This window comes from Pituophis catenifer, unplaced genomic scaffold (assembly GCF_029215685.1).
Source record: "Pituophis catenifer annectens isolate HBS135680 unplaced genomic scaffold, rPitCat1.0.hap2 SCAF_1, whole genome shotgun sequence".
Lineage (NCBI taxonomy): Eukaryota > Metazoa > Chordata > Lepidosauria > Squamata > Colubridae > Pituophis > Pituophis catenifer.
The window spans coordinates 168,677,145-168,699,585 of NW_027256881.1; the positions used below are offsets into that span (position 1 = coordinate 168,677,145).

General features: G+C 40.4%; 1 protein-coding gene across 1 annotated transcript in view; it reads right to left on the minus strand.

Annotated features, from left to right (window-relative positions):
• The window catches only part of RAMP1 (receptor activity modifying protein 1), a 113,257-nt gene that overhangs the window by 43,612 nt on the left and 47,204 nt on the right, over positions 1-22,441 (minus strand). The window contains exon 2 of the mRNA XM_070933165.1: positions 17,889-18,024. Within this exon, the coding sequence (XP_070789266.1) occupies positions 17,889-18,024 (136 nt within the window). The remainder of the gene's footprint in view (positions 1-17,888; positions 18,025-22,441) is intronic.

Below are 22,441 nucleotides of genomic sequence, written 5' to 3' on the forward strand. Positions count from 1 at the left end.
GGTACTACAGTGGTTTAAAGCACCCTGTTATTAACACAGCTGCCTGCAATTTACTGCTGGTTCGAATCTCTCCAAGGCTCAAGGTTGACTCAGCCTTCCATCCTTTCTAAGGTAGGTTAAATGAGGACCCAGTTTGTGGGGACAATAAGCTGACTTTGTATAAATATACAAAAGTATGAAGGCTATTGCTTAACGCACTGTAAGCCGCCCTGAGTCTCCGGAGAAGGGCGGCATATAAATCAAATTAAAAAAAAAAAAAAAAACCCAAAGCCCAGGGCGCCCCTGACATGCCATGCCAATGCAGAGCAAATGGTGGGCGTTTTACAAATGCGGCAAAATGGCGGCCAGAGACCTCCGCAACTGACAGAAGCCACCCAGTAGTAAAATGTCTTGAAAGGAGGTGAAAGACACAAATTCGCCAGACAAAATAGAAAGAAATCGTTAAATAGGGAAAACGCAGCCTCAGCAAGGCGCGTCCCTATGCACGGCGTTTGTTTATTTATTTTATTTATTTATTTATTTAAATTTCTATACCGCCCTTCTCCAGAATAGGACTCAGGGCGGTGAACAGCCAGAGTAAAAAACAATACATACAAAATTTAAAAACAATTTAAAATAATTAAATATTATTGGCCGTAAATTAAAATAACCCAATTTAAAATCAATTTAAAATTAACTCAGGCCAGCCCCGCTAGTTGAAATAAATGGGTTTTCAGGGCCCGACGAAAAATCCGGAGGTCTGTTAGCCGGCAAGGAGTCTAACGCCGTAATCCAGACGGTGAGGAAAATCGGCAAGCCTCCAATAGTCCAAACGGCCGGCTACAGGTAGCGGAGGTGGGAATTTCAGCCTCAGCGAGGCGCTTCCAAATTAGGAGTATGCCAGCTGGCAGGGACTCAAAATGCCGATAGAAAAGGGCTGTGGCAGTTAAAGTTAACTCAATGACAATTGCGATCTAATTAAGGCAATTGGTGGCAAAATGGCGGCAGCAGCAAATGCAGCACAAAAAAATTAAACGGAGCGGTGTCCGGAGCCCCAGATAGCCCGCTCACGCCAAGCCTCTGGTGGAAGGGAATCCCTCGTCGCACAGCCCTCAAACAGCAATCTAACTATCCAAATACAAAGAAAAAACAACAATTTTTCGCTAGAGAAAGGCACTTGAGTCTGAATCCTTAGACTGAGTGAAAAGACTGGGGACTACCGAGAGGGAGTGCCAAGACCAGCTTCAGAGGGGTTGATTGGCACTCAGTCAAGCAAATCACAGACAAGCTGTCCCCAGTCGTAGGAATGTCTGAGCAGCGAGTCAGGAAAACAGCCAATATCAACAGGAACTAAATTATTAGCAAGAATAGAAAAGTATGGAAGAGTAGCTGGACTTAAAATTAACAAACAAAAAACAAAGGTATTAACAAAAAACCTTACAAACCAACAAGAGAAAGAATTAGAAGATAAATTGGGAATACAAATGTCAAAAAAGATAAAATATTTAGGAATCTGGCTTACTAACAAAGGCTCATCAATTAGAGAGGACAATTATAATAAATTGACAAGACAGATAAAAAAGGATTTAGAAATGTGGAGTAAGTTACAATTATCATTCCTGGGAAAGATCGCCTCGATTAAAATGAACCTATTACCCAGAATCCTTTATTTGTTTCAAGTAATTCCGATAAAACCGGGGAAGGATTTCTTTAAAGATTTTAACAAAATGATTGCAAATTACATCTGGCAGGGGAAGAAAGCAAGGATCAAAATAAAACACTTACAAGATACAAGAGAGAGAGGAGGATTAGGATTACCGGATTGGGAAACGTACTACAAAGCAGCATCCCTGATTTGGATTAAGGACTGGATAGAACTCAAAAATAAAAGAATACTGACATTAGAAGATTTTGATTTACAAAGAGGCTGGCATGCATTTCTGTGGGAGGGAAAACAGAAACAACACGGATATTTCCAACAACATATTATTAGAGAAGCAAACCTGGCAGGAGATAAAAAAAAGTACATTATGATAAAATTAATATATATTCTTTTAATTGTTCTTAATGTTTGTATTGTATGTTTTTATCTGGCTGTACACGGCCCTGAGTCCTTTGGGAGAAGGTGCGGTATATAAATTTGAAATAAAATAAAATAAATAAATAAAAATTCCAGAATGGGTATCGACCATGGAGGCACAGATCTACCCCAATGCTATGGATATTGATAAAATGAAAACCTATAAAGATTTGTTAAACAGCCAAGGGGAATTAAGATCAAGACAAGAACTGAAAGAACAGGGTACAGATTGATTGGTGGCCATACTTACAAATAAAATGTAGGTATAAAACAGATTCGGTACAATTTGGATTCCAAAAAGAGCCATATGAATTAGATAAAATTTTACAAGGGACAGATGATAAATTGATAACCAAAACTTATAATTATTTATTAAGATATAAATTAGAAGAAGTGGTCAAAGAAAATATGATAATTTGGGCGAAAAATTTCGGATATAACATTGAATTGGAAAAATGGGAAAAATTATGGAATGTAAATTATAAACTAACAATGTCTGTATCCTACAAAGAGAATATGTACAAAATGTTCTATAGGTGGCACCTCCCACCCGCCCGACTGGCAAGAATGTTTCTGAACACCTCCCCAATATGTTGGAAACGCAAACTTCAAAAAGGAACCTACTACCACATGTGGTGGTCCTGTCAGAAAGCAAAACAATTTTGGCAAGCAATCAAGATACAAATAGAGGAAATTATACACCAGAAAATAGAAATGAGGCCAGAAACCTTTTTATTAGGAATAATTACAGGACAATACAAAAAAGAAATAAAATACCTAATTATTCATATATTAACGGCAGCACGAATAGTTTTTGCCCCGAATTGGAAGAATGAGGATATATCAATAGAAGATAAAATAATTAGTAAAATTATGGAATGTGCAGAAATGGACAAACTTACAAAGGAAATCCAGGAATGGATGGGATAGTATGGCAGAAATGGTATAACTGGTTGGAGAAGAAGAAAGGAAAACAAGGATAGGGATACAAATGAGAAGATAAAAATTACAGATAAAAACTTAAGTACCAATTAAGGAACATAGTAAATTAAATATGTAGATTAAGAAAACACAAAGAGACGATGTATTAGGAACATAGATACAAAAGCTATATTAGAAAAAGATAGAAAAAAGGTATAAATATAAATACAGACTACTGATGCGATAAGTCTAAAAAGAAGATGTAAAGATTTGATTTATGTTTGTTTTGTATGTTTTATTGTCGTCTGTATGTTTGTTTGTACTTTAAAAAAAAAGGATAAATCTAAATTAATTACTGAATTGTTTTTAAAACAACTGGTTTTGGGAGGCCTGGGGCAATTGTTTCTATAAGAGCCATTTTTCTCTTGAGATAAAGTCTCCTGGGAATGTCTGTAGCCTCCAGAAGGAATGTATGTATACAGGCCAGCTGTGAATGTCAGACCTTCAATATATTTATATATATATATATTTTAAAAAACAATCTTTATTAAGTATAAAAAGATAAAATATCACATTAACTACATATATTATAAAATATGAAATAAAGAAAGATAAAAGAACAATAAGAACAGAAAAGAAAAAGAAAGACATAAAAAAGGGAGACACACACAAAAGAAAGCAAAAAAGAGAAAATAGAAAAATAGAAAATACACACAATATAATAATACAACTATATATATATATGTGTGTGTGTGTGTGTGTGTGTGTGTGTGTGTGTATGTATATGTTATTGATGGTGTCTAGTTGTTAATTTTGTTATCTTACGAACTTTGTTTTTGATTTATCCATTCATGCCATTTGTTCCATACCATATAATATTTCAAGTCTACCTTATCCTTTAATTCCAGTGTTAGCCTGTCCATTTCAATGCAATTGTAAATTTTTTGAATTACTAATTGTTCTGTTGGAATTTGGTCCGTTTTCCAAAGCTGAGCGAATGCCAGCCTGGCTGCCGTAATTATATGCAATATTAAATATTTTAATTTTTTTTTTTTTAATTTGATTTATATGCCGCCCTTCTCAGGAGACTCAGGGCGGCTTACAATGTGCTCAGCAATAGCCTTCATCCTTTTGTATATTTATACAAAGTCAGCTTATTTCCCCCACAGTATGGGTCCTCAATTTACCTACCTTAGAAAGGATGGGAGGCTGAGTCAACCTTGAGCCTTGGCGAGATTCGAACCTGCAGTAATTGCAGGCAGCTGGTCTTAATAACCAGCTTAATAACAGGGTGTCTTAGACCACTGTACTATCAAGGCTCTAATTCTTTCTTAATATTTTCTCTAATCATACCCAATAAAAAAATTTCTGTCTTAAGTTCTATTTCTTCTGCTGTTATTTCCATTAACCAAATTTTAATTTTTCCCCACTATTTTTTGGTTTTTGGGCAAAGCCACCAGACGTGGAAGAAAGTCCCATGTACCTGTTTACATTTCCAGCAGATTGGGCTGAGGTTGGGATACATCTTCGCCAACTCGACGGGGCCAGATACCAACTGTACCACATTTTGTACTGATTTTCTTTATAAACTACAGACCTTGTCATGCTCTGGTTGGTTTCCCACACCCTTTCCCAATCTTCTAATTGTATATTATTTCCAATATTTCTCACCCAGGCTATCATTTGCCCTTTTACTATATCTTCTGCCAAACCGAATTCTAATAGATATTTATAAATTTTTGAAATTAATTTAGTTTATCTAATCTTCTTGGTCTTTTTTATACCTTGTTTGTATTTGCAAGTAAGACCACCAGTCCATTTCAATACCTTGATCTCTAAGCTCTTGTTGGGTTTTTAATAATCCGTTTATTAGACCCTGGGGGTCTAATAATTCCTTATATCTTATTATTTTCTGTACTGTCAATGTGTTGGGATGCACTGTCGCCTCCAATGTAGATATCCAACTGGGAATTTTCATATAGTGTTTGTTTTTGATTTCTTGCCAAGTGCCAATTAGTGAGTCTCTTATATGATTTTTAAAATGTTTATATGTTATATTTCCTGCTTTCCATATGAAGGCGTGCCACCCCTTCAATAGATAGTGTCCTTCTAATTTTAATAATCTTTGGTTTTCCAACCTAACTCATTCTCTGAACCATGTTAAGCTCGCCGCTTTGTAATATTTTTCCCACATTGGTAATCCGAATCCTCCTCTGGTTTTATCGTTGTAAAATACTTAATTTTATCCTTGGCTTTTTCCCCTCCCATACAAATTTTGAGATTATTTTATTCAAGTTTGTAAAAAAATCCTTCTCTAATTTTACTGGAATGGTTTGAAACAAATAGAGGAGTCTCGGCAGCACGTTCATCTTTATCGCCGCAATTCTTCCCAACAGTGATAATTTTAATTTCCCCCATTTTTCTAGGTCTTTTTTAACTTGTTGTACTAAAACTCCGTAATTGTTGTCCTTTATAGCCACATTTCTAACTGTCGATACCTAAATATTTCACCTTTTTAACTGCCTGTAGTCCTGATTGATTTTCTAATTCTCCTATTTGTTTATCTGTTAAATTTTTGATTAGCATTTTAGTCTTATCTTTGTTAATTTTTAAACCTGCTACTTTGCTGAATTTCTCTATCTCCTTTATTAGTACTGATTCTGTTTCTAATGGGCCTTCTATGAAGAATACAAGGTCGTCCGCAAATGCTTGGACCTTGTATTCTTCTCCTTTTACCTTTAATCCTTTTATGTGTTTATTTGATCTAATTCTTATGAATAAGTTTTCCAGTGTTAAAATAAAAAGTAGTGGTGAAAGTGGACATCCTTGCCGTACTCTATTTATTTCAAAGGAATTTGTAAGATCCCCGTTAACTAATATGCTCGCTCTTTGTTTTGTGCATATTGAGGCTATCATTTTTTCAAATTTCTCCCCAAATTTCATATTTTTTGTTATATCATAAATCGCCAATTAACCCGATCGAAAGCTTTTTCTGCATCCAGAAATATCAGGGCTACCTGTTTCTCTAGATGCACCTTATAATATTCAATTACGTTAATTACAGTTCTTATGTTGTTTTTATTTCTCTTGTTGGTAGGAATCAGTTTTGGTCTAAGTGTATTCTGCAGTTCAGTATTTTTTTAACTCTATTTGCCATAATGTTCATGAAGATTTTATAGTCAGAATTTAGTAAGGAAATCGGTCTGTAGTTTTTTATCTGTGTTGTATCTGCTCCTTCTTTCGGGATTAGGGAGATATATGCTTCCCTCCATGAGTCTGGTAGCCTTGCCTCTTTTAATGCCTCGTTATAAATTTCCAACAAGATCCAATTTAACGATTCACCCAACCCATTATTATATTGCTAAAGATGTTTGTTATTGCCGACTAGTCACTGCCGACTATAGGGAGCCAGTGCTCATCTTCATTTCAAGGCCATTGAGCCAACGCTATCCAAAAGCATTTCTGTGGTCATGTGGCCAGCATGATGTCTCAAATCGCTGTTACCTTCAAACCGAAGTGGTACCTATTTATCTATTCGCATTTGCAGCTTTCAAACTGTTACGTTGGCAGGAGCTGAGGGGAGGACAGATAACTTGCCCCATAGTGTGGTGCTTGGGTCTTGAACTTGGGCTGCTGGTTTTCCAGCCGACAAGGCCAGCTTCCTAACTGCTGAGCCACTGTGTAGCTCTCAAAGGTCAATAGACCATTAACTTTTAAATAGCTGTGAATAGAAATAATCTTCTCATTTGCATTTCCCCTCAAACTTAAGAGAGAAAAAAATTAAGATATAATAGAATAAAAAAGTTCTGTAATGGCCCCCTCAGAGCCTGGTTCAGAGGAGGAAGAGGAGTTGGAATTGGGACTGTCCAACAGGGAAGGCATGCCAGTGGCTTAGGATGGTGCTGTCCTGAGTCCCTCAGGCATTAGGGGAGGTGGTCAACCAGATGGAGAGGTGCCTGTCTGCACAGACACAGGGGAAGATCGGCTGCTGACCTGCTGTGATAGGCAGCCAATCTCCTCTGATGAGGAACAGCTGTCTATCCCACTCAATCCAAGGGCCAGGAGAGTGGAACATAGGGAAGCCCAGAGAAGGGCTGCAGGGCTATTTGGGAAAAGGTCACCCCTTCCTCATAAAGAACACCTGGAGGGGAGAAGCTGTGGTAAATTAGTCTTTGCCAGGAACAATTGTTTTGGCTTAAACTCCCCCGGCTTTGACTTGTGCCTGTTGTTTGCCTTGCCTCACTTCAATGGCCTTGAAATGAAGATGAGCACTGCCTCCTATAGTCAGCAATAACTAGTGGACTAAAATTTGCAGGGATCCCTTTACCCATTGACCTTTATTAAAAGAAGTAAAAGCCAATAAATCATCCAATATAGAAATAAAAAAAGTTTATAGATTTTCTTCAAAAAAACAAATGTTAATAAACTCAGAGCAATAAGCAGAAAAAGTTGGTTGGAAAAGAGCTCAAGAAGGATGAGAATTGAAAAAGGGCATTTAAAAAAAACCCTGACACTCCCAAACATACAATTAAAGAGGACAGCAGAAGCGGCTAATATGGCTAAACAGAACATTTGATAAAGAGCTGAAAACAAGATCATATAAAGGAAATGGAAAATAGATTCTGGAAGATTGGATGAGAAAATTTGGTTTTAAACTTCCTTTTGCAATTTACAAAGCCTGTAGACAAGTGATGGCTAACTTTTTTGCCGTCGCGTGCCAAAAGCAGGGGGAGTCGCGGGTGCGTGTGCCCACATCCATAATTCAATGCGCCCCGCTCTCCCACGGATGCACACGTGACCTCCCCCACATTTCCCCCTGCTTTTGGCACGTGATGGCCCGGTGGGCCCGGTAGGCCCCTTTTTCCCCCTCCCCAGGCTCCAGAGGCTTTCTAGGAGCCTGGGGAGGGCAAAAGCAGACTTCCCCATCCCCCCGGAGGTCTTCCGGAGGCTGGAAACAGCCAGTTTCCCAACCTCCAGTGGGACTGGAAGGCCTGAAAATCAGTTGGCCGGTGCGTGCATGCGCACTGGAGCTGAGCTAGGGCAACACTTGCGTGCCCACTAAAATGGCTCCATGTGCCACCTGTGGCACCCATGCCATAGGTTCACCATCACGGCTGTAGACAGTTCCAACTATTATTTGTAGCATCATTTCATGTCCCCACATTTCAGCAGGAAGAGATAATTTCAGTTCCTAGTAGTAGTGAATCCCTGAGTCCCATGGCTCTCAGGGTTCCAAGTATATCCCCAATAGAAGTAAAACTCTGAGGCATGCATTTTCTTCAAAGTTCCATTTTATTAGATATGTCATATTGGCACATCTGGGAAAACCCAAATTTGGAAGTCCCCTGGGTTTTCCCCATCCAAAGGAAAGTCAGAGCCCCTTCCCCTGCACCTACATGTCTATCACATCATCCGATCAAATCACTGTCCCAACTGGAGATGTCTCCTAGTCACGCCTCTCCAGGTACAGGCTGAGTGTCCTTGACTCCCAGAGAAAAGGATGTTGTTATGGCTATATATCTCCCTCCAACTCCATCCACCCACTAAGTGTGGCAGCCCTGAAGATCTAAAGTAAAAGATAGCCTCCAGTGCTGACAATGGCTTTTCTTGTATTGTTGTAGACACACAATTGTATTATTTTTCTCCATCAGGGATTCTGACCCTCAGCAGTAAATCTCAGCTCACCAAGCCGTTACACCCATATTCATGATCTGGCTTTTTGACAGAAGGCTCACCGATACTACATGGCTACATTAGCTTCTATATTATCGACAAAAATAAAGCCATATTTACACAGCAGATACTGTGTTTCCCCGAAAATAATACTGGGTCTTATAGGTTTTTTGGGACCAAAAGTCCCATTAAGTCTTATTTTGGGGGGATGTCTTATTTTGTGGTTGCCCGCCTGCTCCCTTCCACCATCTGCTTGCCCGTGGCCACAATGGCTTACAGAGCTTCCTAGGCCTTCCTAGGCTTTTTGCCCAGATGGAGAAATGACATGTTTACTTGCAAACAGGGTGCTTTGAAACGGAGCGATTAGCTCTGTTTCAAAGTGCCCCATTTGCAAGCAGATGAAGCTTCATCTCCCTCTGGGTGAAAAGTGCATGGTGGAGCCAGGAAGAGGCAGAGGCACAGGGGGGAAGACAGCCAATCCCAATACGCCACCTGCTCTGTCCTATCGTCTCTCAGTTTGCCTGCGGCCATGCCAAGTCAGGCCCCCACACAGGGCATTGGATCTCCTACCTCCTCCCTGTGCTTCTGCCTCCTCCTGCTGCTGGTGCCGCCACGCAAGCCTCCCGTGAACCAGGCAGCCATGCAGCATGTCTGGATTGCCTGTCTCCCCTCTTTGCCCTCAATCTGCACTGCGCCAAGGGACTGGCGGCCTGCAACAGCTGCTGGACACCGTTGGCCCCCACACACTCCTTGCCTCTTGTGCTGGCCAAACCCATCCCCTTGGGCTTATTTTTGGTGTAAGACTTATATTGGGCCCACCCCCAAAAAATCAGGCTAGGTCTTATTTTCGTGTTGAATCTTATTTTCAGGGAAACATGGTAGCAATAAACAGCAATCCAGTCTTTAAGAGATGAGTGCCGTAGGGAATTTTCTCACACCTTTCTAATTCAATGGATAGTTGGAGTTCTCTTCAAGCTATTGCGCCATGTCTTTTTTCCTTCCTTTGCTCAGTGCGAACAAGGGCCTGAAAATGAATTTGATTTGGAGTAGTGTAGCGTATCTTCAACAACAATTGATTCTGGTTATTGTCTCTTTCTACTACAGAATCTACTTTCTCATTTCTCCTCATCAGCCAAATTGTGGCCCAGTCCTTTGAAATTTTCTTCATTCTGCAGTCAGAAAAAGGATTTGTGTGATTCTTCTTAACCTCATATATATTGACATCTTGGAGAAGGGTGGGATATAAAAGTGGTCATAAATGAAATTATTTTTAAATATATTTAGTAACAAAATCAGAGATCTCAATGCAAGACCAATATTATGAAATTTTATTGCGAACTTGATGGCTGGTTTAGACATTTTAAAAATAGAAAAAATAAAAATAAACCTATTATTAAAAGTGAAATTCAAGGATATCATAGAGTTGGTATTAAATTCAAGATGACAACTATGTGCATGATGAATTCTCCTTTTCAAAATCTTGTGATCTGCATGGGCAAACTTTCAAAATTATAAATTAATAAAATATACATTTTCATTTGTTTAAATTTTAAACTTTCATTTTCTTTTAAAAGCAAATTAATAACTATATATTTAATAACTATCTCAATAATATTTATGAAGAATCATAAAACTATTAGTTAAATAAAGCATAAAAACAAGAAAAAAGTCTAAATTAAGCTAATTGAAAAAGCTAAGAAAAAAGATAAAAAAGAAACATTCAAAAGAAATAAATAAAATTAAGGAAAAAGAGAAAAAGGAAAAATAATGAAAACCAGTGTAAGAGAAATTATATTAGCAAACTATTCAGTTATCAAAATTACATTGGCAGGAGCAGGGCCAGCAAGCAGGGCAGGCGGAGGCCAGTGCGCGCTGAGAGCTTGGTCCATTGTGGCTGCAGGCAAGCATATGGTGGGACAGAGAGGGTGGGGCCGGTGGGCTTGCTGCCTCCTGTACGTGAAAAAAATAAAGACGCCCCAAGTGCTTATTTCGGGGTTTTAAAAAAATAAGACCGGGTCTTATTTTCAGGGAAACACAAGATATGTGTGTGTGTGTGTGTGTGTGTATGTGTGTGTGTGTGTGTGTGTGTGTGTGTGTGTGTGTATGTGTATGTGTATGTATACACACACACACTTCCTGTAATCTTAGGTGAATGTTAAAATCTTACTTTCAGCATTTACTAAAATATTAAACAATAGCTTGTATAATTTATTGGGTCCTAAACAACTTTCAATTATAGTTACATAAGCTTCAGAATACAGGTAGTCCTCAACTTATGACCACAATTGAGCCCAAAATTTATGTTGCTAAGTGAGAAATTTGTTCAATGAGTTTGCCCCATTTTACAACTTTTCTTGCCACATTTGTTTTTGTTTTTGTTTTTTTAATTTGATTTATATGCCACCCTTCTCCGGAGACTCAAGAGCGGCTTACAATGCGTTAAGCAATAGCCTTCATACTTTTGTATATTTATACAAAGTCAGCTTATTGCCCCCACAAACTGGGTCCTCAATTTACCCACCTTAGAAAGGATGGAAGGCTGAGTCGACCTTGAGCCTGGTGAGAATTGAACTCGCAGTAATTGCAGGCAGCTGGATGTTAAATGCTGCCTTAGTAGGAGGCATTAGCCTCCTACGCCACTCAGGCTCTTTTGTTAAGCGAATCATTGCAATTGCTAAGTTAATAACACAGTTGCTAAGTGAATCTGGTTTCCCCATTGACTTTGCTTGTCAAAAGGTTATAAAAGGTGATTACATGAACCCAGGTTACTGCAACTGTCATAAATATGAATCAGTTGCCAAGCATCTGAATTTTGATCACATGACCATGGGGATGCTGCAATGGTCATAAGTGTGAAAAATGGTCATAAGTCACTTTTTTCAGTGCCATTGTAATTTTGAACAGTCACTAAGTCAGGAATGTCAAACTCAAGACCCGCGGGCCAGATTTGGCCCACAAAATGGTTTGATCTGGCCTGCAAGGCTGCCCTGGAAAGTGAAGGACTGGCCTATGGCGCCTCAGCCCAGCAGAAGCCGACCGGGCACCAATCTGCAATGTGGTGGTGACCATCCAGGCCGATACACGTCCAGCTTTAGATTCATGGCACCGCCCTGGAGCCAGCAGGGGGCCACCTTCGCCTCACTCCTTGTGTGAATGCCCAAGAGGGGCCTGGCGTCCCCAGGGACCATGTTGCCTCACAGGCAGCCTCACAGGTTGGAGCTAAGGCCCAGGGGCAGAAACCAATGCCATCTGTGGCGCAGGTGGGCTGTTTGCCCGCGTGCGCCGGCCTTACCATTTGAGGGCAGGAACAAAGCCTTCAACTGAGTGAAGCCCTCGCACCCATATCCAGCCCACCAGAGTTCACCATGTCAGGGGACGAATGAGAGCCATTGTTCCACGGAGTCCACTGTCGCTTGAGCGGGGGAGAAGATCAGTGATGGTTTGTAACAGCCAGCTAGCCAGGAGGGGACTAGGTCAAGCGGGTATCATGGCTGCTCATGGTTTCTGTCACCAGCAGCTTGGGTGCCTGGCTCTATCTGAGCTGAAGAAAGTGGAGGCACAGCAGCGGGATTGCCCTCAAAGATCACTCCTTTTCAAAGTACCTCATCTGCATGCAGACGCCCCACTTGCACCCAGGCAGGCTCCTGGTTGGCTGCTGCATGTTTGTCTTGCAAACTTAGAGAGGTGCGTGAAGGGAACACGAGCCCAATTGTAGTGCCAGGAAGAAGAGGTTGCAGGAGGAAGAGGAAGCAGTACCAGGAAGAGGAGGAGGAGGAGGAGGAGGCAGAAGCAGGCATAGCAGAAGGAGCAAGAGGAGGAAGGACATGGAACTCAGGTGTTGCAAGCACAGCCACCGGAGGACCTTTGCACTGGGCAAGAGGGCTTCACATGTGCGCCCTTACTGTTTAAGGGCAGGAACAAACCTTCCACTAAATGAAGCCCTCGCACCCACATCCAGCTTGCCCAAGCTTGCTGTGCCAGGGGAGGAATGGGACCCTGTTGTCCCATGCTCCTTTCTTCATGCAGCTCCTTTCTTCGTGCAGCTTTCCAAGTTTGTAAGCCTGCTGCAATCAGGCTTGGAATGGGGGAAGGGAGAAACTACCTTTCCTCTCTTAAACAGTCTCTCCAAGGGAATAATTCTCGTTTGCACCTTTTCCAAGACTGCTGACCGAGTTGGTTTGGTCTGTCTCTTTCTCTGTCAGTCTGTCTCTCTATTTCTCTCCGTCTCTCCCTCTCCCTTCTCTCCCTCCCCCTCTCTTTTGAACTTCCTCAAGATGCTGGATTTTTGGTTTGTTTTGCTGGAAGAGTGAGTTAGAATTATCTCTTCTCCCCCACCTTCCTTCCCACTTTCTTAGAAGCAGAAAGTCACAGGTCTAATCTGGAAGGGATTCACTGTAATTAAAAAGTGCAAGTGGTGATAATTCAGCCTCTTTCTGCTTCCCCTGGTCTTTGATTGGGGGTTTCCTCTGGAGCAAAAGCAGAGAGCCTCTTCCAGTGAAGATTTCTCTGTGTCTTCTAATTTTCTTCCAAGGCAGAACAAAAAAGCCTCTTCCTGTGAAGGCTTTTCCATGCCTTTATTCTGATTTTTTCCTGGAGCAAAAGAAAGCCCTTTCTAGTGAAGTCTTCTCTGTGTGTTTATTCTGATTTTCCTCTGGAGCAAGATCATCTGGTGGCAATCCTTAAATCAGAATCCCACACTTATTTCAGTTCTTGCATGACTCACCCACTATTTAATTTACCACTTCTGTCTGTGCCTCTTTCCCAGGCGCTCTCTCTCTCTCTCTCTCTGACCTCTGAATAATAATAATAATAATAATAATAATAATAATAATAATAATAATAATAATAATAATAATAATAATAATATAATAATGCAGGGTCCCTACAGGAGTCATTTTAAGAATTATTTATTAATAGAAAAGCAGGTAACTTAGCTCTGTTCCTAAATGCTAAAGCTGTTGCACATAAAAAACAGAAGAGCTCTGATCAACTATCACAGCCACCATTTTGACAGTTTTGCTGTACTGTTGTCTGTAGACACCTCCACTAAATGCAAGCATGGGATAAATTGACCCTGCCTTGTTCTTTGTCTTTTAAATGGCCACAAACTACTAGCAAAAGTGGCATTTGATCACAGCAAGGAGGCATCAACAAATGTTTCCCCTTTTGCATTTGAGCATCAAGAAGGGACAGGAAAGGAGAAAGGGAAAGAGGAAAGACAAAGAAAAAAGAAGGAAAGAGGAAAAGCAAGCAAGGAAGGTAAAAGAAGGAAAGAGGAAAGGAAGAAGAAAGAAAGGAGAATGAAGAGGAAAGGAAAAAGAAGAAAAGGGAGGAAGGGAGGGAGGGAGGGAACAAGGAAGAAGGGAAGGAAATTATGAGAGGGAGGGAGGGTCTGAGGAAAGTCCTTCCTTAGCACTTGGCCATCAGCAGTCCTGCTGGTGGTCTCCCATCTTACTGTTGAGGATACTTTGGTTACAAAGCCGGGTCTCCTCGCATGGAGAGGGAGTGGGTATCCCTCTGATCCACACACTTTGCCCCCCCCCCCCGCACACCATGAGCAACCTGGCCAAGGACAGTGAGCACAACAGCAGCAGCCTCGAGGAGGAGTTAAGCTCAGCCAGGCGACTGGAGAGGGCTGGGCACTTGCCCTCCACTGGCCAGGGCTTCAGGTAGCCTGTGCCGCTGTCTGGGCGTCCTGCGCTTGGCCTGAGTGGGATGGCAAGGCTCCTCTGGTGGACAAGGGTTTGGCGTTCACCCTGGTCTCACCTTCCTCTGCTGTAGACAATGGATCCCAACAGCCCCCCCCCCCCAGGGCCATCACAGGTGCCCCTGGCCATGAGCAATGTCGAGCTGGTCATGCTCCCTGGTCATGCCCACACACACACACGGCCACGCCCCCCCACCCCAAGGTCAACCATAAGCCTGATGAAGCCCTCAATGAAATCAAGTTTGATACACCTGCACTTAGTGAACTTTTGCAAGTCGAGGACTACCTGTGGGAGGCTGAAAGGGCCTTTTTGTCATGTGACTCCTAATATATTTCCAACAATATAAAGCTGCTATCTCAATTTTTTTTTTAATCATGTACAGTTACTTCATCTGGCCCTGAAGGCTTTCCAGATTTCATTATGTTAACAGTATGATAAATTTGCTGTTATGTTAGGGATACAGCTTAACCTCTCAACTATGCAACCAAGATTTTTAGATTTATTTCACTTAAAAACAATAATCATTTGGTCATTACTCACTATCAGTATTTCCAGAGTGTAAATCTTGGTAAAATTCAAAACCTGAAAATTAATTTAATTGGAATCATCATAAATTATCTACATAGAATCTCTTATTATGGGTATGGTATTACTGTACTTTATTTTCAGTGTTTCGTTTGAGAGACTGATAATTTCCAGATTTTCTCTATCCTGCTCTCAGCACTGTATATGTGTTTCATATGTTTTAGAGAACATTCCATATTCAATATATGTAGCTGAAGTAATATCATTTAAATTTAATTTGATTTAATTTAATTTTTAAAATGTAAAAAAATAAAAATTGAAACTTAATCTTAAGCATTATATGATTTATCACTGACTCATTAAACATAGAACAACAAATGAAAAAAAGATCATGTGAAGTGCCATAGGCTGTATTGTAGGCCTTATGCTACCAAGGGCATCTACAGAAAACAGAACTGGGAGGAGTGATTTATACTATAAATGAAAGAGAAGATGCAAAAAGATATAGGCAGGATTCAATAAAATGCCTACATATTGAACAAATTGGAATTTGACAGGAAGAAGTGTAAAATTTTCCATCAGGGTAGTAAAATGAAGAACACAACTGTAAGATATTAGAGATCTTCCTTTGTGAAAAGGATTTGAGTAGTCTTTTTGAATACAACTTAAAGAGGCAAATGCTAAAAAGAAAAACACTCTCTTGGCTCACATTAACCAGAACATAGAGTCTAGATCATGAGAAGTAATTATTCTACTTTATTTTGTCTTGGTCAAATCCTACTTAAGATACTATGTCCCATTCCAAGGACCACAACTCAAAAAGAAAAGTAATAATTTCGAGTGAGCTCAAAGAATATCTACTGGAGAAAGTTCTTGAAATTAGGCATAAGCAGTGGTGGGATTCAGCTGGTTCGCACCTGTTCGGCAGAACCAATACCTAATTTTTTGTTGAGTTTGGTGAACCGGTTATGATAAATATGTTTTCTGGAAAATGTCTGGTTTTCGTTCAACTTCCAGGCAGGGAGAAAAAAACCCTCCCCAAAAATCCAAGAGACGAGCGACGGAAACCAAATGGAGATGCGGCACATTTGATTATGTCACCCAGGCGAAAACTGTCTTACTTTACAGGAGGCAGCGGGGGCAGGAAGCCTGTGCATAAGTGCCGGAGGAGCACCTTTTGGTTGGGGAGGGTGCTGAAATAAACATCCTGCCTGAAGTGCCTATGCCGGCTGCCCCTTCCCGGCCAGAGCTGGAATGCTGATATGTTTAAGTGCCGGTAGATGCTGGCCTTCCCTCCAGTGGGCCTGGGCAGCTGCTGGAGAGAGATGGGCCCATTTCAGTGCCTGGTGCCAGATGCCCTCGCTTCCGCCAAGCATTTCTTTGCTAACCTGATTTCCAGCTCCGTCACATTTCTCTGTCATGTTTCTCGCCATCGTGTGCAGGAAAACAAAAGTTTGTAGGACTAAAAAAAAAAGTTCAATCAATCAATTCCAACTTCTCACAATAAAAAAATGTCACAAGGTTGGAATTGATTGATTGAACTTTTTTTTTAGTCCCACAAACTTTCCCTGCACATGACGGCAAGAAATGCAATGAAGTAACATGACAGAGCTGGAAATTAGGTTAATAAAGAAATGCTTGGCGGAAGTGAGGGCATCTGGGCAATGGTGGGTGGGGCAAGCTCCACAGCATGGTGCTGTGCTGCAATGGAAAAATGGGAAATGGAGCTGCCGGCACGAGGGAAGGAGGAAAGAAAATTCCTGCCCAAAAGTCCACTGCCAATCAGTGGCTCCAACCAATAGTAGACAGGCAGGTCAATGGTCTGCCTGCATTCCTCCGGTGTGCCTTAAAGTCCTGGAAGGGCTTTTGGAGGGAATGATTCCACAGATTTCCTGTTTCTCCCATTTCTTTGCACCTTTGAAATTATGCCTTACATTCCCATTTCTTGACACTTCAGCGGAGGGAGCGAGGGATCCGAGTTCAGGTTGTAGCTACTTCTCTTCCTGGCCAAAAGTCTTCCTATATGTTATGGCCCGTACGCGGCCTGTGCAGCTAGTAGCTGATTCAGACAGCGAAGAGGCTGGTGTGGTGCTGCGCCAGCAGCCTGTGCAGCTGGCACTCGAGTCGGACAATGAGGAGACTGGAGAAGATGTGGTGCCAGAGGCAGGGATTCAGCCAGGGTCTTCAGAACCTCCAGAAGCTCTCTTAAGTGAAGAGGAAAAAGAGGAGGAGCCTCTTCTCGATGCACGGGCATGCAGAGCTGCCAAAAGGCAGGAGTAGCTCCTCAGGAGGAGGTCTCCTCGAGAGTAAGGCTTGGGGCTAATTGGCCACTCCCTTAGCCTATTTAAGGAAGAAAGCTAACAAGCAATTTGCAGGGAATAACTTAGTTCACATCCCTTCGTGCCTTGATCTTAGTTCTTTGCAAATTGCTTCTGGGCTTTCTGCCAACCATAGTAAGAGTAAGATTATTTATTCTTTGGATTCTTGCAGGCTCTTAAGAAAGTTAATTAACAGCCTTTGTTTGAAGAAAAAACTGATTTTATTTTAGTAAACTAAGCTTTGTACAGACTTTGGGTGTGCTGTGTTCTTTGGGGTCTATAGCTGGGGCAGAACACTATAAGTCGTCCCCCCCCCCACAACACTCTCATACCACTCTCTTTCATTTTCCATTTTGTACCCCTTAAGACTTAGGTCATTTTTCTCCTCTCCCTTCCCTCCCACCCATCCAGTCACCCCCCCCCCCCCAGACCTTTGCGATAATTCTTTCCTGGGATTCTGGTATCTGGGGAAGGATCACTTTCTCAATGGAGCAAATCGGTGGAAAACGAGGTGGAGTTGTAGACAGGGGAAAAAATAGTAGGTCAGCAGCTGGCAATGTTTCTTCACAGTGAGGTGAAGAAGATCCTTCTGTGCCCTGTCTGGCCCCAGTTACTTATCTTGACTACATCTGGCCTCCCTTGAAGAAATAAGTAAAAAAATACTTTTGATTATTTGATACTTACTCCAAAGTCTTATCCCAATCACACCATAGCGTCTTCCTGAGAGTTTCCATGTCAGATTTAAATTTGCTGAGACAAAAATCCTCAATTAATTCTCCATAAGATTCATGGCATGCAGAGACCATAATAAAATGATGGGCTAAAATAGAAAGAGTTAGAATGAAATTGCTTGATTCATGTCAGTATAGAAATTACCAGTGGAAGAATAATCCCAAATAAATCTCTTTCTGTCATCTAAACATTGTTGTTTATTCTTGAGTAAATAATCATTTCAGAGAAACGAAACATTACAGGTAGACCTCTTCAGCCATCAAACAGTTTTAATAAATGTAAGTTATAACGTGGCAGCTGAAAACATCATCACAATTTTTCCACTGTATGGAAATATAGTAGTTAGTCTGAGGCTAAAGAATGTAATAAATCAGTAAACAAATCTTAGAATTGTTCAAAAATCTAGTACAAGGAACATTCCTATAAAGGGCATTTTTGGAAAGGCTAGAAACAGCTGTCAGCTGTCCAGTTAGCAAATCCAAAAAGAGAACTCAGGGGACATTGTGCTTCCCAAAAGTAAAGCTTTATTGAATACACTACATTGGCACAGAAGAAGGGAAACCAGCTCTGGGTTTCCTGTGCAAATGCCCACATAGTTAAACTTGTTTTCCCTTTGGCCATCCCCCTCAATTCATTGCATTGTTCAATTACATCTGCTTCTTTTGTTATGAGAACGGCCCGGATCGTTCAAACACGTGTGCAGCATGATCTTGGGGGTGGCAGCAGGGTCTCACTGCACATGGAGTCTTGGCATTTCATTCGCATCCCAGACATTCCAACCACCCCCCTCCCGATTGTTGTCAAGCTGAGAGTGAAGAAGTAACTAAGTGAAAGACCAAATCACTCTTGACACATACCCAATCTGACATAGTTAATTACAGACGTGTACGTTAATTCCTTAGAAGTTTTGTCTCTCCCTACAGAACAATAATGCCTTATCAGTATTAACAACTTCAGAGATTTCTTCCTAAAGAATGTTAGGATTGCATGTAATGCACATGATTAAAATCTAGATAACTTTTGGTTTATATTGAAATAAATGCTGATTTGTAGCTATTGAGTTTTAGTACTAGAGATATGTTTCTTTCCCACCCCATTGATTTTCTGGAAATCTTTAAAAACCAGGCTGTTTTCTCAGGCCTTGGGGTAGAATTTTCTTTTATAGAGTGTAAATTGGTCTCAATGCATAGATTTTTCTTTATTCTTATTTTCTAATTATATTATTTTATTTAATTTTTCTTAATTTTTATTATAACACAATATGACAAACACCAAACACAATATATATATTGAGCTGGAGCTACAAAAAAACCTTGGCTACGTAGGGAAAACCTGGCTAGAAGAAAAACATATATATATATATATATATATATATATATATATATATATATATATATATATATATATTCTCTTTTTTTACAGTTATTTCATGATGGTCATCTTCTAATATTTACATTCTCCCCTGATTCCCTTTATACTATTTCATTTTCTTTTTGTCCCTTTCTCTTTTAATTACATTATACTTCTTAACAATCATATTGATTTTATGCATTCTATACATTATCATATTCATTCTTTCCATTTTCAAATTCACCCCTATTTTTATTATCCATTATTTCTATGATAAATATGATAAATTGCTACAGCAAATCAAAAAAGATTTAGAAAATTGGAAAAACTTACAGATCTCACTAATGGGGAGGATCGTCATGATTAAAATGAATATTTAGCCCAAAATGCTATTTCTATTCCAAGTTATACCAGTAAAATTAGAGAAATTTATTTTGAAGCCTTAAATAAAATAGTTACCAAATTTATATGGCAGGGAAAAAGACCGAGAATTAGACTTAAATTTCTACAAGATACAAAAGATAAAGGAGGAGTAGCACTCCCAGAATGGGAAATATATTATCAAGCCTCTTGCATGACTTAGCTAAAAGAGTGGATTGAGTTAAGGATAAAAGAACATTAGCAATTGAAGGACATGATTTACAAGCGGGATGGCATGCATTCCTTTGGGATGAAAAATATAAAACACACAACTATATTAGAAGACATATACTAAGGAATGCATTACTACTAATTTGGTTAAAAATAAAAAAACAGAACTACACAAAAATACCAATTTAGATCTCACCTATAGAAGCATTAAAACATCCAAATTTAACTGAATGGGATAAGATAATAAGATATAGAGATATACTAAAAGAACAAGGAAATTTGAAAACAAAACAGGAATTGGAACATGATCTAAATAAAGCAATTGATTGGTGGACATACATGCAAATTCAGTCGAAATATAAAGAAGATACAAAATTATATGAAGTACAGAACGAACAACATGAATTGGATAAAATTATACAAGGGACAGAGGAGAAATTAATTAGTAGGATATACAATTTTTTACTGCGATACTAAGATGGAAGAGGAAATGGTTAAAAATACAATGATCAAATGGGCAAAAAATTTTAATCATACAATAGGTTTGGAGAGATGGGAAACAATGTGGCAAATAAATTCATCATATCCGTGGCAAACAAGGAAAACCAGTTGAAGATGTTTTATAGATGGCATAGACTCCAGCTAGACTTGCGAAGATGTTTCTGAATAAATTTCCAGTATGTTGGAAATATAATAAGAGCTACGGAACATATTACCATCTTTGGTGGACATGTCCGGCTGCAAAAAAATTCTGGGCTAAGATTAAGAAATGGTTAGAAAAAATAATAAAGCAACCGATGGATGGAAAACCAGAGACATTCTTATTAGGAATATTTACTGAAAAATACACCAAAGAAATAAAATATTTGATTTTACATATTATAACAGCTGCACGCATATCATACGCACAAAATTGGAAAAGGGAAAACACACCAACAGAAGAAAAATTGATAAAAAAAATCCTAGAACGTGCTGAGATGGACAAATTAACAAAAGAGCTCAAAGAAAAGGAAGATACGGAATATTATATAATCTGGAATAAATGGTATAAGTGGCTTATTTTCTAATTTTAGTATTCTGCAGTTGGGCAGCCTCTAAATTTCATAAAACAAAACAAAATAAAAATTATTTGTAAGTTTCCTATCTCTACTAATATGCTGTACATATCTCATAAACCAGGGGGATATAGTCAACAGTAGGGTATCTTATAAAAGTCTCACGCATTATGTCCTGGCAGGTGGGTGGAGCCTCCCGCAGTCGCCACTACCGGTTCACCTGAACCGGACAGAACCAGTTGAATCCCACCTCTGATCTAAGTGTCTTTAGAAGTTAGAGTTCGACAGTCAACTGGGTAATAATTCTTTTTATGAGAAAAAGCCAAAGTATTTCAGCCCCAATTTCTTGAGAGGGTTATCTGGACTGCAAGTATGTGGTAGACAAATAGACCTTGTCCTCAACTTTGAAGTATTTTGGCTTTGTGCGCTTTTTGTCAGCTTGTTTCTTGTATGCTTCTCTTGCCTCCTCCAAAGTTTTTCTTACTACCGGACAATATTTTGTGGTTGGAACTCCTTTAGAAAGGTGGTCAACGGGATGGCCTGAGGCAATTCAGGAATAGATACAAAGGCCTGCCAGATGGCCACTTTAAAAGAAGAGGCTTTGCACTGTGCACTGAATTGTTGTATGCAACTTCCGCAAAAGGAGGTCTGCTCAATTATCTCATTAATCATTTATGTAGCACCTGTTCCAGGATCCAACTTGCACATTCGCACACCCCATTCATTTCTGGGTGATGCAAGGAGCTAAGCCTCTGAGTAGTCCCCAAAAGTTTTAGGAATTCTTGTCAAAACAGTGAAGCAAATGACTGGCCCACGGTGGCTGTGCCAGTTAAAATGGAGCTTGGGAGGGTTGTGTGCGGCTGTCCCAGGCTGTTTTCAGCCATGACGGCTTCCTGCGGCCCTCTGCCACTGAAAATGGAGCTCCATTTTCACTGGCCATGGAGGCAGCAAGAGCAAGTTGCAAGTTGAGAGCCGCTGCTCTCACCGCCTCCATGGCCTGCTCGCTGCTCTTGCAGCACCTTGTGCAGCACAGTTAAATTTAGCGTGCTTCACAATGGGGGAGACGGCGTTCCCTCCTCCTCCTGGAGCCCATTACGATGCGAAGCATCGGCTGGGCCAGTGTCCCGGGGTGGAGAGAAAGTCGCATGGCTCCCTGAGTGACCAAGGTGCGTGCAGCACCAAGAAGCGCTGGAAGAAGTGTCCACAAGATGAGAGGCAAGTACAGGGGCCTTTCCACTCTGGAATATGGAGCAAGTCTCCATGCCCGCCGTCACCATTACCTTCTCAGGCCACGCAAGGAGTGACTGGGAGGGGAGGGCAAGGGGCTGGGCCAGCCAGCCGGCAAAGAGCCACAGCAGGGGGGGCGACAGAGCTTCATTTATCTGGGAAATGAAATGACTGGTTTAAATAATATGGTAAAAAGCACCCAAAGAAGAAGAAAGAACATCAGCAAAAAAGCAAAACAAAACCCAACTCTCGCCTGTTTTTGGAAATGGTTCAAGAGGAACA